The sequence below is a fragment of the Panulirus ornatus genome, chromosome 56 (assembly GCF_036320965.1).
Source record: "Panulirus ornatus isolate Po-2019 chromosome 56, ASM3632096v1, whole genome shotgun sequence".
Taxonomy (NCBI): Eukaryota; Metazoa; Arthropoda; class Malacostraca; order Decapoda; family Palinuridae; genus Panulirus; species Panulirus ornatus.
Genome location: NC_092279.1, coordinates 31,699,634 through 31,716,416, shown reverse-complemented (window position 1 = coordinate 31,716,416; position 16,783 = coordinate 31,699,634). Strand labels below are relative to the sequence as shown.

General features: G+C 45.2%; 1 protein-coding gene across 2 annotated transcripts in view; it reads right to left on the bottom strand.

Annotated features, from left to right (window-relative positions):
* Positions 1 to 1,608: 1,608 nt before the first annotated feature.
* LOC139766053 (glucose dehydrogenase [FAD, quinone]) overlaps positions 1,609 to 16,783 on the bottom strand; it is a 178,576-nt gene continuing 163,401 nt past the window's right edge. The window contains exons 9-11 of one of the 2 annotated variants that reach the window (XM_071694200.1): positions 14,662 to 14,839; positions 7,135 to 7,357; positions 1,609 to 3,771 (exon numbers count right to left, since the gene is read on the bottom strand). In XM_071694200.1, coding sequence (XP_071550301.1) covers positions 3,633 to 3,771; positions 7,135 to 7,357; positions 14,662 to 14,839 — 540 coding nt within the window. In that variant the 3' untranslated portion in view covers positions 1,609 to 3,632. Of the gene's footprint in view, positions 3,772 to 7,134; positions 7,358 to 14,065; positions 14,244 to 14,661; positions 14,840 to 16,783 lie in introns of both variants that reach the window. The other variant, XM_071694199.1, reaches the window with a different exon arrangement.

Here is a 16,783-nt window from a genome sequence, read left to right as displayed (position 1 = left end):
AAAAGATACTTCTGTGGTGCCCGGAAACTGTGAAATACCAAGAAATGTAATAGTTCCCCCATTGAATGACTACAACTTACATAATTCATTATTATCATTCTAGCTGAATTTTTTGCAGTCCAAGTGTGAACCTATTACAGAAAACGGTCTTCCAAAGCTATTAGTCCACATCAGACGAACCTGAGAACATGTGGACGTCTTATGATGCCTTTGGTGTCGTTATGTTGAAAACTAAATAGCTCTCGACCATGGAACTTCCGTGGGAGAATATAATTCACAACCTATAACCAGGGGAGGAAGGGGTCGTCCACGAGCATTTCTAACGTGTTCCTTTTTAGATGTTTCCACATAATACTTCCCTCTCTTTTATCCTGTTTGTCCAAGGTTAGAGAAACACGAGAATTTCATGCAGTGATAAGGTTAAACACGAAAATTTCGTGCAGTGATAAGGCTAAACACGAGAATTTCGTGTAGTGATAATGTTAAACACGAGAATTTCAAGCAGTAACAAGGTTAAACATGAGAATTTTAAGCAGTAATAAGGTTAAACACGAGAATTTCAAGCAGTAACAAGGTTAAACATGAGAATTTTAAGCAGTAATAAGGTTAAACACGAGAATTTCATGCAGTAATAAGGTTAAACATGAGAATTTTAAGCAGTAATAAGGTTAAACATGAGAATTTCATGCAGTAATAAGGTTAGACATGAGAATTTCAAGCAGTAACAAGGTTAAACATGAGAATTCTAAGCAGTAATAAGGTTAAACATGAGAATTTCATGCAGTAATAAGGTTAGACATGAGAATTTCAAGCAGTAACAAGGTTAAACATGAGAATTCTAAGCAGTAATAAGGTTAAACATGAGAATTTCATGCAGTAATAAGGTTAGACATGAGAATTTTAAGCAGTAATAAGGTTAACATAAGAATTGCATGCAGTAATAAGGTTAAACATGAGAATTTCATTCAGTAATAAGGTTAAACATGAGAATTTCAAGCAGTAATAAGGTTAAACATGAGAATTTCAAGCAGTAATAAGGTTAAACATGAGAATTTCAAGCAGTAATAAGGTTAATCGTGCGAGTTTTAAGCAGTAATAAGGTTAAACATGAGAATATCATACAATAATAAGGTTAAACATGAGAATTTCATTCAGTAATAAGGTTAAACATGAGAATTTCAAGCAGTAATAAGGTTAAACATGAGAATATCATACAATAATAAGGTTAAACATGAGAATTTCATGCAGTAATAAGGTTAAACATGAGAATTTCAAGCAGTAATAAGGTTAATCGTGCGAGTTTTAAGCAGTAATAAGGTTAAACATGAGAACATCATACAATAATAAGGTTAAACATGAGAATTTCATGCAGTAATAAGGTTAAACGTGAGAATTTCAAGCAGTAATAAGTTTAAACATGAGAATTTCAAGCAGTAATAAGGTTAAACGTGAGAATTTCAAGAAGTAATAAGGTTAAACATGAGAATTTCAAGCAGTAATAAGTTTAAACATGAGAATATCATACAGTGATAAGGTTAAACACGAGAATTTCGTGCAATAGGTAATCAAGCAGAGCAACAGGCCAGTAAAATAACATACCACTTACGTTAATAACATTTATTAACTTAAATAATTTAAAGTTATATCAACAAGAGAGTCCAAGTTTTCCTTCAGGGAAGTACTTAATGTTCCATAATATGGAAGCGTCCTATAATCTTGTCGCATCACAACAAAATAAATAGATATACAACACTGAGGTAGGGAAGCATCACACAGGAAATGTATTTCATTATCAGCAGTACACAGGAGGAGGGACTGAAGGAAAGAAAACAAGAAGAAATGATTGAAATATTAATGAGAGAAAACACAAATAAACATTCTTCCCATATTTTTTTTTTTGTAGTTGTTTAAAAGCCTCTTACTTATTTCATCCTACCGGAAAATAAGTAAATTATTCTTCACAAGTAACAATTACCTGTTAATAACAAGACAATTACCTGATAACAATTACAGTTTGAACAACACAATGGTTTTACACTTGTTTACATATGACTCTTACTTTCTAAGGATGGCACGGCAAATATTTGGAACCTGTTTCTTAAGTCTCCATCAGCACTCAAAAGTCTTTCACAAAATACGTTCTACAAATATCTTACTCCAGTCTAGGTATCTTTGGACTGAAAAATGCTTCTAGTAAAGTACAATGAAATTACGGTGTATATCAGACTTATGGCTGTTTATACACAAAACATATGGTGTGTGGCGTCCTGGGTCATGGCAATGTACAAATACACATGTGACGTTATCACACGAATCATGTTGTTATGGTGGTCTGGATGTTGTCTCTCCTCACCACTGGCAGTCACTCCTGGTATTACTGCCACTTGTTGTCAATCCTTTGTGGTGTCGATGGTGCGTTACCTTTCCACCATCAGGTAACCAGTTACCACCATCACTAGAGCCTGGTTACTGGACACCAGACTCTCATCTGCCGTGCAGGTGGCAGCACCTACTGGAATAAGAACACAGTCATCACTGAATGAAAAGGTGTTTAAGAAGCGGGTGATCCTGTGGTCCACGGTCATCAGTACAGAGACCAGCGTGTGCTGACACGTCCTGACCTGACTGGCACACCTGACGTAGGAGCTGATGACTGACTGTCAGGAGTGACCTGTGTCAGACTGGAGGTCAGGATGACAGTCCTGGATACAGTCTTGGATACAGTTTTGGATACAGTCTTGGTTACAGTCTTATTTAACAATGACTAGAATGAGGGGCTGGTCTGCCTCACACCTGTCAACTGCACCAGTACACCTCTGGTTCTTTCATACACCTGCCACCATGTTTATCACACCTGGCTGTAAACCTATTCTCAGGCCTGTCTGATACACCTGGCCTCACACCTGAGCCCCTCACCTCGGGGCGTGACAAGTGACCGTGTGTGTGTTGATCACACGTTAACACACCTGCTTCTTACAGCAATCCTTACCAACATTACCTTACCTCCCCTGACGAAGCTGGTCGCCCACACCACCGTCCACCAGCACAGTACACGTCTACATTCATGTTACACAATGAAGAATGTTAGGAACAGTGTTGACCTCGCCCTCCATCTTCCTGTAGCAGTAAGCCGTCACACGTGTACCAGGCAGGCGGGAGGCGCTGCTTCTGGTGATGACCATGTAGCAAACCCAGGCGGTGGGTCATGTTCACACGCCTGGCCCGCGGAGTGTGTGTGTGTGTGGGACCCTGGAGGATTGTGCCACATTATGTTCCAGTTCAGCTCACTAACCAATGACCGTACTTGACTCACGCAATGATTCATCAGGTGGGACTGAGGCTTTCAAAGTCTTCATATTGAGCAAAACACTTTTGGCGAATGTTTCATGGTCAGTATGTATATATATTTGTACAAATCTGATTCGTATATGTACAGTGACAGACTCGATTTGACACACTTAACCTATAAAAACTTTCAGAAAGTTTAACTTTTTCAAAGTAATTATTTTTCCTAGAAGCTGTCCACTGTATAAATAAACCCCAGGAATATTACTGGAACACTTCCTGGTTAATGCCTGTAGAGTGATGGCAGCGGATGAGCACTAAGGTGTCGTGTCCCGTGTGGGCCTTCATCATCTGCCGTACCAGTACTGCTTGATCATGTCCGACACCTTCTCCCCGATCATGATGACGGGCGCGTTGGTGTTGCCCGAGACCAACGTGGGCATGATGGACGCGTCAGCCACGCGCAGCCCCGAGATCCCGTACACTCTGAAAATGGCGGCAAAGTTAGGCAATCTGTTGCGGCAAAACACTTTCATAAATGGTGGTTAGTTACATGAAATTTCCACTTGTTCTGGGTAACTGGTGAGGGAAACCCATACATCAATATGTGGTGAAGTTCAAGGAGACTTTAGCGGTCTACACAGAAGTTACGTCACGCTCTGAGCCATCCTGACTTATTAGGTTGATAGAGACTAGAGACAGTGTGAACGAATGTGGCCTTTGTTGTCTTTTCCTAGCGCTACCTCGCGCATATGCTGGGGGAGGGGGTAGTAATATCATGTGTGGCGGGGTGGCGACAAGAATGAATGAGGGCAGACAGTATGAATTATGTACATGTGTATATATGCATATGTCTGAGTGTGTATATACATGCATACGTTGAGATGTACAGGTATGTATATGTGCGTGTGTGGACGTGTATATATATATATATATATATATATATATATATATATATATATATATATATATATATATATATATATATATATATATGTGTGTGTGTGTGTGTGTGTGTGTGTGTGTGGCAATTGAGTGGGAGATGTATAAAAGAAAGAGACAGGAGGTCAAGAGAAAGGTGCAAGAGGTGAAAAAGAGGGCAAATGAGAGTTGGGGTGAGAGAGTATCATTAAATTTTAGGGAGAATAAAAAGATGTTCTGGAAGGAGGTAAATAAAGTGCGTAAGACAAGGGAGCAAATGGGAACTTCAGTGAAGGGCGCAAATGGGGAGGTGATAACAAGTAGTGGTGATGTGAGAAGGAGATGGAGTGAGTATTTTGAAGGTATGTTGAATGTGTTTGATGATAGAGTGACAGATATAGGGTGTTTTGGTCGAGGTGGTGTGCAAAGTGAGAGGGTTAGGGAAAATGATTTGGTAAACAGAGAAGAGGTAGTAAAAGTTTTGCGGAAGATGAAAGCCGGCAAGGCAGCAGGTATGGATGATATTGCAGTGGAATTTATTAAAAAAGGGGGTGACTGTATTATTGACTGGTTGGTAAGGTTATTTAATGTATGTATGACCCATGGTGAGGTGCCTGAGGATTGGCGGAATGCGTGCATAGTGCCATTGTACAAGGGCAAAGGGGATAAGAGTGAGTGCTCAAATTACAGAGGTATAAGTTTGTTGAGTATTCCTGGTAAATTATATGGGAGGGTATTGATTGAGAGGGTGAAGGCATGTACAGAGCACCAGATTGGGGAAGAGCAGTGTGGTTTCAGAAGTGGTAGAGGATGTGTGGATCAGGTGTTTGCTTTGAAGAATGTATGTGAGAAATACTTAGAAAAGCAAATGGATTTGTATGTAGCATTTATGGATCTGGAGAAGGCATATGATAGAGTTGATAGAGATGCTCTGTGGAAGGTATTAAGAATATATGGTGTGGGAGGAAAGTTGTTAGAAGCAGTGAAAAGTTTTTATCGAGGATGTAAGGCATGAGTACGTGTAGGAAGAGAGGAAAGTGATTGGTTCTCAGTGGATGTAGGTTTGCGGCAGGGGTGTGTGATGTCTCCATGGTTGTTTAATTTGTTTATGGATGGGGTTGTTAGGGAGGTGAATGCAAGAGTTTTGGAAAGAGGGGCAAGTATGAAGTCTGTTGGGGATGAGAGAACTTGGGAAGTGAGTCAGTTGTTGTTCGCTGATGATACAGCGCTGGTGGCTGATTCGTGTGAGAAACTGCAGAAGCTGGTGACTGAGTTTGGTAAAGTGTGTGAAAGAAGAAAGTTAAGAGTAAATGTGAATAAGAGCAAGGTTATTAGGTACAGTGGGGTTGAGGGTCAAGTCAGTTGGGAGGTAAGTTTGAATGGAGAAAAACTGGAGGAAGTAAAGTGTTTTAGATATCTGGGAGTGGCTCTGGCAGCGGATGGGACCATGGAAGCGGAAGTGGATCATAGGGTGGGGGAGGGGGCGAAAATCCTGGGAGCCCTGAAGAATGTGTGGAAGTCGAGAACATTATCTCGGAAAGCAAAAATGGGTATGTTTGAAGGAATAGTGGTTCCAACAATGTTGTATGGTTGCGAGGCGTGGGCTATGGATAGAGTTGTGCGCAGGAGGATGGATGTGCTGGAAATGAGATGTTTGAGGACAATGTGTGGTGTGAGGTGGTTTGATCGAGTAAATAACGTAAGGGTAAGAGAGATGTGTGGAAATAAAAAGAGCGTGGTTGAGAGAGCAGAAGAGAGTGTTTTGAAATGGCTTGGGCACATGGAGAGAATGAGTGAGGAAAGATTGACCAAGAGGATATATGTGTCGGAGGTGGAGGGAACGAGAAGTGGGAGACCAAATTGGAGGTGGAAAGATGGAGTGAAAAAGATTTTGTGTGATCGGGGCCTGAACATGTAGGAGGGTGAAAGGAGGGCAAGGAATAGAGTGAATTGGATCGATGTGGTATACCGGGGTTGACGTGCTGTCAGTGGATTGAATCAGGGCATGTGAAGCGTCTGGGGTAAACCATGGAAAGCTGTGTAGGTATGTATATTTGCGTGTGTGGACGTATGTATATACATGTGTATGGGGGTGGGTTGGGCCATTTCTTTCGTCTGTTTCCTTGCGCTACCTCGCAAACGCGGGAGACAGCGGCAAAAAAAAAAAAAAAAAAAATGTATATATATATATATATATATATATATATATATATATATATATATATATATATATATATATATATATATATATATATATATGTAAGATGTACTGAGCCAAGCGTTTAGTACCAGTAGCCCAGTGATATGGAAGGTGTTTCCTGAATTTTCCTCCAGTCAGTATTTCCGCCAGTTCGGAGGTTCCGGACAATTATTGGAAGCTAATGGAAATTAGCAAGGAAGTGACATACTAGTTTAATCATAATAATAATAATAATAATAATAGTGATAATAATAATAATAATAATAATAGGTATAATAATAAGTATTTTCATTATTATTCAACCTAGGAACATCTATATAAGTTTCGTACACAAATGCCAGAAATCTAGACGATAGAAAGGTTTATATTGAATGATTATTATTCACGATTTATACAGACTGAAACTGAAGAGAAAGTGGCGGTAAAATGTTGTGTTGTATACAGAAGTGTTCCGTCTGTGATGGAGAGTGAGTGTTGTAGTCAGGGTAGTCTGGTGCCTCTAAACTTAAACAACGGGAATTTTTACAAGTGTTTCACATCCAGTTCAAAAGGCAGTTACGACCCTGTGAACACAGAATGTCAAAAAAGAAACAAAAAAAGAAATACACCGTTACAGAATATATCATAGAGACAAAGTCGACTTACAATCAAGAAATCGACGACCATCTACAACGAGCAGGTCACAGAAAATGGGAAATCAAGTCAGTGTTTCAGGCGGTGTAACTCACTTGAGTTGTGGATCCACCACGGCTCCTGGGTCCCAGTATGGACCCATCTTGCAGGTGCCGACCGGGTGGTAGATGGTGGAGGTGTAGTGGCGAGCCAGACACTCCCAGTAGGCGTCCGTCCAGAGGGCAGCGTACTCACACCCGGGCATCGGTCGTGAGTAAAACCTCGTCCCAAACTTCTTGAAGGCTCGCGTCTCGGCCAGCGCCAGGGCGATCTTGATGCCTGCGTCCAGAGGGCAGAGGTCAAACTGGGGGTCATGACAGGGAGGGGAAGGCTCATGGTGCCCGGAGTGGGGTCAAGGTCATGTTAGGTTAGGGTGGAGGCGAGGGACACCTTGGGGGAAGACGAGGACGACCCCCCCACACTGACCCAGCAAAGTGCTTGACCTGACCCAGGTGGGTGACGTGTGCAGGACCAGCGAGGGGTCGGGAGGGATGACGTAATATTATGACGTCACATATGAAATAAAAAGATTAAGCAAATGATAATAAAACAAAACAATAACAAGGTGACAAAACAGGAATAAAGTATGGAAAGAAATTGCAATGGGAGCAGGAGGCTGGAAATCCTTCCCTCCAGTTTTCACAGAAGGGGGCCAAGTGAGGATATTACCTCTCAGTCTCAATCCACTGTTGACGCTACCTCACTAACGCGGGAAACAGCAATTATTATGAACAAAAAATATAATTTCTATTATACTTAATCACCGTTTCCCACGTTAGCGAGAGAGCGCCAGAAAACAGACGAAGATAGACTCATCCACTCACACACACACACACACACACATATATATATATATATATATATATATATATATATATATATATATATATATATATATATATATATATATATATATAATTATTTTGTTTTTCATTATACTTAATCGCTGTCTCCCGCGTTAGCGAAGTAGCGCAACGAAACAGACCAAAGAATGGCCCAACCCACCTACATACACATGTATATACTATAACGCCCACACACGCACATATACATATCTATACATTTCAACGTATATATATATATATATATATATATATATATATATATATATATATATATATATATATATATACTTTTTTTTTCTTTGTCGCTGTCTCCCGCGTTTGCGAGGTAGCGCAAGGAAACAGACGAAAGAAATGGCCCAACCCACCCCCATACACATGTATATACATACGTCCACACACGCAAATATACATACCTACACAGCTTTCCATGGTTTACCCCAGACGCTTCACATGCCCTGATTCAATCCACTTACAGCACGTCAACCCCGGTATACCACATCGATCCAATTCACTCTATTCCTTGCCCTCCTTTCACCCTCCTGCATGTTCAGGCCCCGATCACACAAAATCTTTTTCACTCCATCTTTCCACCTCCAATTTGGTCTCCCACTTCTCGTTCCCTCCACCTCCGACACATATATCCTCTTGGTCAATCTTTCCTTACTCATTCTCTCCATGTGCCCAAACCATTTCAAAACACCCTCTTCTGATCTCTCAACCACGCTCTTTTTATTTCCACACATCTCTCTTACCCTTACGTTACTTACTCGATCAAACCACCTCACACCACACATTGTCCTCAAACATCTCATTTCCAGCACATCCATCCTCCTCACTCATTCTCTCCATGTGACCAAACCATTTCAATATACCCTCTTCTGCTCTCTCAAATGCACTCTTATTATTACCAGACATTACCTTACCCTTTCATTACTTACTCGATCAAACCATCTCACATCATATATAACATTATTGGAACCACTATTCCTTCAAACATACCCATTTTTGCTCTCCGAGGTAACTTTCTCGCCTACTACAGATTCTTCAACGCTCCCACAACTTTCGCCCCCTCCCTCAACCTGTGACTCACTTCCGCTTCCATGGTTCCATCCGCTGCAAAGTCCACTCTCAGATATCTACAATACTTCATTTCCTCCGGTTTTTTTCAATTCAAACTGAACTCTCAATTATCTTGTCCCTCAAACCTACTGAAACTAATAACCTTGCTCTTATTGATATTTACTCCCAGATTTACCAAACTCAGTCACCAACTTCTGCAGTTTCCCACCCGAATCAGCCATCAGCGCTGTATCATCAGCGAACAACAACTGACTCACTTTCCAAGCTCTCTCATCCACAACAGACTGCATACTTGCCCCTCTCTCCAAAATCTTGCATTCACTCCCTAACAACCCCATCCATAAACAAATTAAACAACCATGGAGACATCACACACCCCTGCCGCAAACCAACATTCACTGAGAACCAATCACTTTCCTCTCTTCCTACACGTACACATACCTTGCATCCGCGATAAAAACTTTTCACTGCTTCTAACAACTTGCCTCCCACACCAAATACTCTTAATACCTTCCACAGAGCATCTCTACTAACTCTGTCATATGCCTTCTCCAGATCCATAAATGCTACATACAAATTCATCTGTTTTTCTAAGAATTTCTCACATATATTCTTCAAAGCAAACATCTGATCCACACATCCTCTACCACTTCTGAAACCACACTGCTCTTCCCCAGTCTGGTGCTCTGTACATGCCTTCACCCTCTCAATCAATATCCTCCTATATAATTTCCCAGGAATACTCAGCAAACTTATACCTCTGTAATTTGAGCACTCACTCTTATCCCCTTTGCCTTTGTACAATGCACTATGCATGCATTCCGCCAATCCTCAGGCACTTCACCATGATCCATACATACATTAAATATCCTTACCAACCAGTCAACAACAGTCACCCCCATTTTTAATAAATTCCACTGCAATACCATCCAAATCCGTCGCCTTGTCGGCTTTCATCTTCCGCAAAGCTTTCATCAAACCATTACTCCTGACCCTCTCACCTCGCACACCACCTCGACCAAATCACCCTATATCTGCCACTCTATCATCAAACACATTCAACAAACCTTCAAAATACTCACTCCATCTCCTTCTCACTTCACCACTACCTGTTATTACTTCCCCATTAGCCCCCTTCACAGATGTTCCCGTTTGTTCTCTTGTCTCACGCACTTTATTTACCTCCTTCCAAAACATCTTTTTATTCTCCCTAAAATTACACCTTTCTCTTGACCTCCTGCCTCTTTCTTTTACACATCTCCCAATCATTCGCACTACTTCCCTGCAAAAATCATCCAAACGTCTCTGTCTTCTCTTTCACTAACAATCTTACTTCTTCATCCCACCACTCACTACCTTTTCTAATCTGCCCACATCCCACTTTTCTCATGCCACAAGCATCTTTTGCCCAAGCCATCACTGCTCCCTTAAATACATCCTATTCCTACCCCATTCCCCATGCGTCATTTGCTCTCACCTTTTTCCATTCTGCACTAAATCTCTCGTGGTACTTCCTCACACAAGTCTCCTTCCCAAGCTCACTTACTCTCACCACTCTCTTCACCCCAACATTCTCTCTTCTTTTCTGAAAACCTCTACAAATCTTCACCCTCGCCTCCACAAAATAATGATCAGACATCCCTCCAGTTGCATCTCTCAGCACATTAATATCCAAAAGTCTCTCTTTCGCGCTCCTATCAATTAACATGTAATCCAATAATGCTCTCTGGCCATCTCCCCTACTTACATACGTATAGTTATGTATATCTCTCTTTTTAAACCAGGTATTCCCAATCACTAGTCCTTTTTCAGCACACAAATCTACAAGCTCTTCACCATTTCCATTCACAATATATATATATATATATATATATATATATATATATATATATATATATATATATATATATATATATATATATATATAAGTACAAATTTATACTTGCTTTCTTTTATTCATTCTCGGCGAAATCCAGCCCCACAGGAGACAGCATCGCCATCCCCTGCGGCAGCGAGGTAGCGCCAAAAAACTTTGCCGGGAAAGGCCACACCCGCTCACACTCAGTCTCTAGCTGTCATGTATAATGCACCAAAACCACAGCTCCCTTTCCACATTCAGAACCCACAGACCTTTCCATGGTTTGCCCGAGACATTTCACATGCCCTCGTTCAGTCCATTGACGGCACGTCCACCCCAGGATACCACATCGCTTCAGTTAACTCTATTTCGTGCACGCCTTTTACTTTCCTGCATGTTTAGGTCTGGATCGCATTTTTGTAGATCTTTTTCACTCCATCTTTCCACCTCCAATTTGGTCTCCCACTTCTCCTTGTTCCCTCCACCTCTGACACATCTATCCTCTTTGTCAATCTTTCCTCACTCACTATACTCTTTTTATTACCACACATCTCTCTTACCCTATCATTACTTACTCGATCAAACCACCTCACACCACATATTGTCCTAAAACACTGTATTTCCAACACATCCATCCTCCTCCCTACAACCCTGTCTATAGCCCACGCCTCGCAACCATATTGTAATGTTGAAAATAGTTTTCTTTTAAACGTACCCATTTTTGCTCTCATAGATAACTTTCTCTCTTTCCACACATCATTTATCGCTCCCATAACCCTCGCCTTCTCCCCCTCCTTGTGACTCACTTCCACGGTTCCATCCGCTGCTAAGTCCACTCCCAGATATGTACAAAACTTCACTTCCTTCAGTTTTTCTCCATTCATACATCCCAATTGACTTGTCTCTCAACCCTACTGAACCTAATAACGTTGCTCTTATTCACATTTACTCTCAGCTTTCTTCTTTCATACACTTTACCAAATGCAGTCATCAACCTCTGCAGTTCCTCATTCCAATCAGCATTTCCAGCGTGAGCGAGGTAGCGACAACAACAGATAACTGAGCCTTTAAGGTAAAATATATAACATGGTTTCTTGCTTTGTTCCTTCGTTTAGAAAGTGATGCAGGAAGGAAGGATTTCCAGCCACCCGCTCCCGCTCCTCTTTGTCGCCTTCTACGACTAGTGAGATAACTAGTGAGATATCGCCAGAAACACAAATTCATGATCGTATTTGCACATATGCATTTCCAAGCTGTAATGTATCATGCTCCGAAACCAGAGTCCTCTATCCACAACCAGGCCTCATAGACGTTTCTGTGGTTCTTCCAATCGCTTCATTTGCCTTGGTTCAGTCCAATGACAGTACGTCTCCCCGTGTATACTACATTTCTTTTTCCCTAGCACGCCTCGCACCCTCCTGCATGTTCACTCCATCCTTCCACCTCCTCCTTGGTTCCCACTCGTCCTTGCTGCTTCTACGTCTGCCATGTACATACACCGTCTTGATCAACATGCACTTAAGATCTGCGACGAAATTAGAAATTTCGTAATTGTACAACAAAAAATGTACCTAAGAGGAGTAAAGGTGAAAGACATGAACGCTTCGTAGTAGGTCAGGATGGGTCATCATGACCTGACCTCATCCAGGTCATTCACTGCACAAGGTGCAGTGATGGGTTCTATATAAAGGTGTCAGTTGCTGAGATTCTCAAAATAAAGAAGGAATTTCTTCGTACATTTGTGATGATAAACAATGTTGCCATGTGTTCTATGTGCTGCTCCGGGTCAGTGTTAACGTGCCATGACTGGCCAAGTGACGTGATGCCATTTGTCTATGTAATAACGTGAATGTTCTTCAAGGTGGAGCAGCTCAACGATAAAGTTAACCATGGTTTGCCGCTTCCGAGACCTGTACATCAATCATCATCATCAACAGCATTGTTAACTGCATCACTGGTCACCTGAGGCGCTACATGAACCACCATGAACCTCAGCTTCTCAAGATCAATGTTAATATCTTTACGACTTCTAGGTCAGGGCCGCCAGCTACGTGGCTGCTCATGCAAGTCTGACCACCTCCGGATCTGCCGCATCTACAGTAGTGTTCACTACGTCGTGTTGTCATCATCATAAAGACTAAACCAACTTCACGTAATGTGATCTACGAGCTGGTCAGCCACAGTGGGTCTCTCTGCACTGTTTACATCTCTGTATAACATGGATATATTCTGTTGACTGAACAATGCTTCAAAAATGTGTAGCGGAAACTGCTTAGCTGAGCACAATGGGAGAAGCCCGGCTGACTTCCGGCAGCAACACAGATGTACAACAGTGTGTGAAGGAGTGGAAACCGCTAGACAAATGGTGTATTGAGCGGGTATTGTAGAGATTGTAGCAGTAACCGCTACGTTTGTGTTCAGAGCGGATGTTGCTCTGGTGGAGTGGGAGAGAAGGTGTGCAGGCCACACTGCTCCACCCACGGTTGACACCACACCTGACAACGGATTAATCTGAGCTGCTCAGGTGTGTGTGTGTAGACCCGACTTACGACGGTAATCTGAGCTGCTCAGGTGTGTGTGTAGACCCGACTTACGACGGTGGAAAGATAGAGAGAGAAAAGGACAAACACAGAAGACAAGTCCACAGCGCTGTACGAGGAGGGAAGTTATCGTAACGACCAATCCTCGTGTAGCTGACCTCCAGACACAAGCCATAGGAAGCAACAGCAAGACGCGTGCTGCACCATCCTCATACATGATGACGGTAGAACTTTCGTCTGGCAGCGAACACTTATGGTCGTGCGTCAACATCTTCAGGATGGATGTGATACCGGGGGGTCGCGTGGCTGACCTGGGTCATCTGTAGCAGGTTTATCTTAATATAGTGAAGGTGAGGAGGTGTAGCTACCGCTGGTTTGCTGTGGTGTGACAGCTGCGGCGCTGTGGTGGACGGTGGTACCACAGGAGGGAACTAAGACTGTGGCAAGAAGTGGTAGACTGGTGTACTGCTCAGCTACACTGGCAGCCTGGGTCAACGTGTGTGTGTGGAGTGCAGCGGAACTTGCTTGGGTTAGTATGGCTATATGCAGGTCGAGCAAGAAGCTGCTACATGGCTATGTAAGGAGTGCTGGAGGGTTAGAATTGGTAGGTCAGTGTGCAGCAGAGGAGGGCGAAGGAGAGTCATGCGGAAGGACTAGCCGTTACCTTCAACCATCACTTTGACGTCCTGCGGCTCCGTCAGGTAGTTGTGGGTGATGTAGGGCTTGTCGAACGGGCTGGCAGAGCGGAGGGTGATGTAACCCCGGGACTTGGGTCGGAGGAGCATCGGGTACACAGACCAACTGTCCCGGAACGATATTGGCTTAAACACCTGCTGCCACGTCTGCAATGGAAGAATATCTGCCAACAACACAAGCAGGGAAATGTGGTCGACCGTCCAGGGATGCCGTGTGGTGGGGGTCAGGTGAGTCTGTGTCTCGTGCGTGGGTGTGTCCGTCTAGAAGCAGAGCCTCGTCCTAGTGTTAGTCTCAAGCTGTCTGGCTCATGTGTCTGTCTGCCACCATTGACTCACTCTGACTCCCACACGGCAGCAGAGCGGCGGTGGGGGCTGCCGCTGGCTGGCGAAGGACGTCATGAAACTTCGAACCTGACTGATCCATCGGTCAGGAGAGGTCAATATGAATGACCCCAGAATTACTGAGGCACGTCCAAAGCGTCCAGATCTGCCCGCCAGCCAGGCCTCCCACCGCTGCCACCAACTCTCCGGACGGCGACCGTACAGAGGAGCGCCGGATGCCTACCTTCCACCATGGCCCGCAGGTCTTGCGCCTCCGTCAGGTAGTTGTGGACGATGACGGGTTTGTGGAAGGGGCGGGCGCTCCGCAGGGTCACGTAGCCTCGGCTCCTGGGTCGTAGGAGGGTCGGCATGACGCTCCACGTATCACGGAAGGAGATTGACCTCAGCATCCCGCGCCATGTCTGTCGGGGGGGTCAGTCACAAGGTGGTACAGGTCACCAGGGGAACAGGGTTGTTTAGGTCACAGGTCACCAGGAGAACGGGGTGGTACAGGTCACAGGTCACAGGTCACCAGGAGAACGGGGTGGTACAGGTCACAGGTCACCAGGGGAACGGGGTGGTACAGGTCACAGGTCACAGGTCACCAGGGGAACGGGGTGGTACAGGTCACAGGTCACAGGTCACCAGGAGAACGGGGTGGTACAGGTCACAGGTCACCAGGAGAACGGGGTGGTACAGGTCACAGGTCACAGGTCACCAGGAGAACGGGGTGGTACAGGTCACAGGTCACAGGTCACCAGGAGAACGGGGTGGTACAGGTCACAGGTCACAGGTCACCAGGGGAACGGGGTGGTACAGGTCACAGGTCACAGGTCACCAGGAGAACGGGGTGGTACAGGTCACAGGTCACAGGTCACCAGGGGAACGGGGTGGTACAGGTCACAGGTCACAGGTCACCAGGGGAACGGGGTGGTACAGGTCACAGGTCACCAGGAGAACGAGGTGGTACAGGTCACAGGTCACAGGTCACCAGGAGAACGGGGTGGTACAGGTCACAGGTCACAGGTCACCAGGGGAACGGGGTGGTACAGGTCACAGGTCACAGGTCACCAGGGGAACGGGGTGGTACAGGTCACAGGTCACAGGTCACAGGAGAACGGGTGGTACAGGTCACAGGTCACAGGTCACCAGGAGAACGGGGTGGTACAGGTCACAGGTCACAGTCACCAGGGGAACGGGGTGGTACAGGTCACAGGTCACAGGTCACCAGGGGAACGGGGTGGTACAGGTCACAGGTCACCAGGGAACGGGTGTAGGTCACAGTCACAGGTCACAGGAGAACGGGTGGTACAGGTCACAGGTCACAGGTCACCAGGAGAACGGGGTGGTACAGGTCACAGGTCACAGGTCACCAGGGAACGGGGTGGTACAGGTCACAGGTCACAGGTCACCAGGGAACGGGGTGGTACAGGTCACAGGTCACAGGTCACCAGGAGAACGGGGTGGTACAGGTCACAGGTCACAGGTCACCAGGAGAACGGGGTGGTCATACAGGTCACAGGTCACCAGGAGAACGGGGTGGTACAGGTCACAGGTCACAGGTCACCAGGGAACGGGGTGGTACAGGTCACAGGTCACAGGTCACCAGGGGAACGGGGTGGTACAGGTCACAGGTCACCAGGGGAACGGGGTGGTACAGGTCACAGGTCACAGGTCACCAGGGGAACGGGGTGGTACAGGTCACAGGTCACCAGGAGAACGGGGTGGTACAGGTCACAGGTCACAGGTCACCAGGGGAACGGGGTGGTACAGGTCACAGGTCACAGGTCACCAGGAGAACGGGGTGGTACAGGTCACAGGTCACAGGTCACCAGGGGAACGGGGTGGTACAGGTCACAGGTCACAGGTCACCAGGAGAACGGGGTGGTACAGGTCACAGGTCACAGGTCACCAGGAGAACGGGGTGGTACAGGTCACAGGTCACCAGGGGAACGGGGTGGTACAGGTCACAGGTCACAGGTCACCAGGAGAACGGGGTGGTACAGGTCACAGGTCACAGGTCACCAGGAGAACAGGGTGGTACAGGTCACAGGTCACAGGTCACCAGGAGAACGGGGTGGTACAGGTCACAGGTCACCAGGGGAACGGGGTGGTACAGGTCACAGGTCACCAGGGGAACAGGGTGGTACAGGTCACAGGTCACCAGGGGAACGGGGTGGTACAGGTCGCAGGTCACCAGGGGATCGGGGTGGTTTAGGTCACAGGTCATCAGAGTAAGGGAGTCGTGGAAGTGACAGGTCACCAGGGGAACGGGATCGTGGAGGCCACGGGTCACAAGGGTAACGGAGTCATGGAGGTCACAGGTCACTAGGGTCGTGGAGCTCACAGGTCACCAGGGGAAGAGG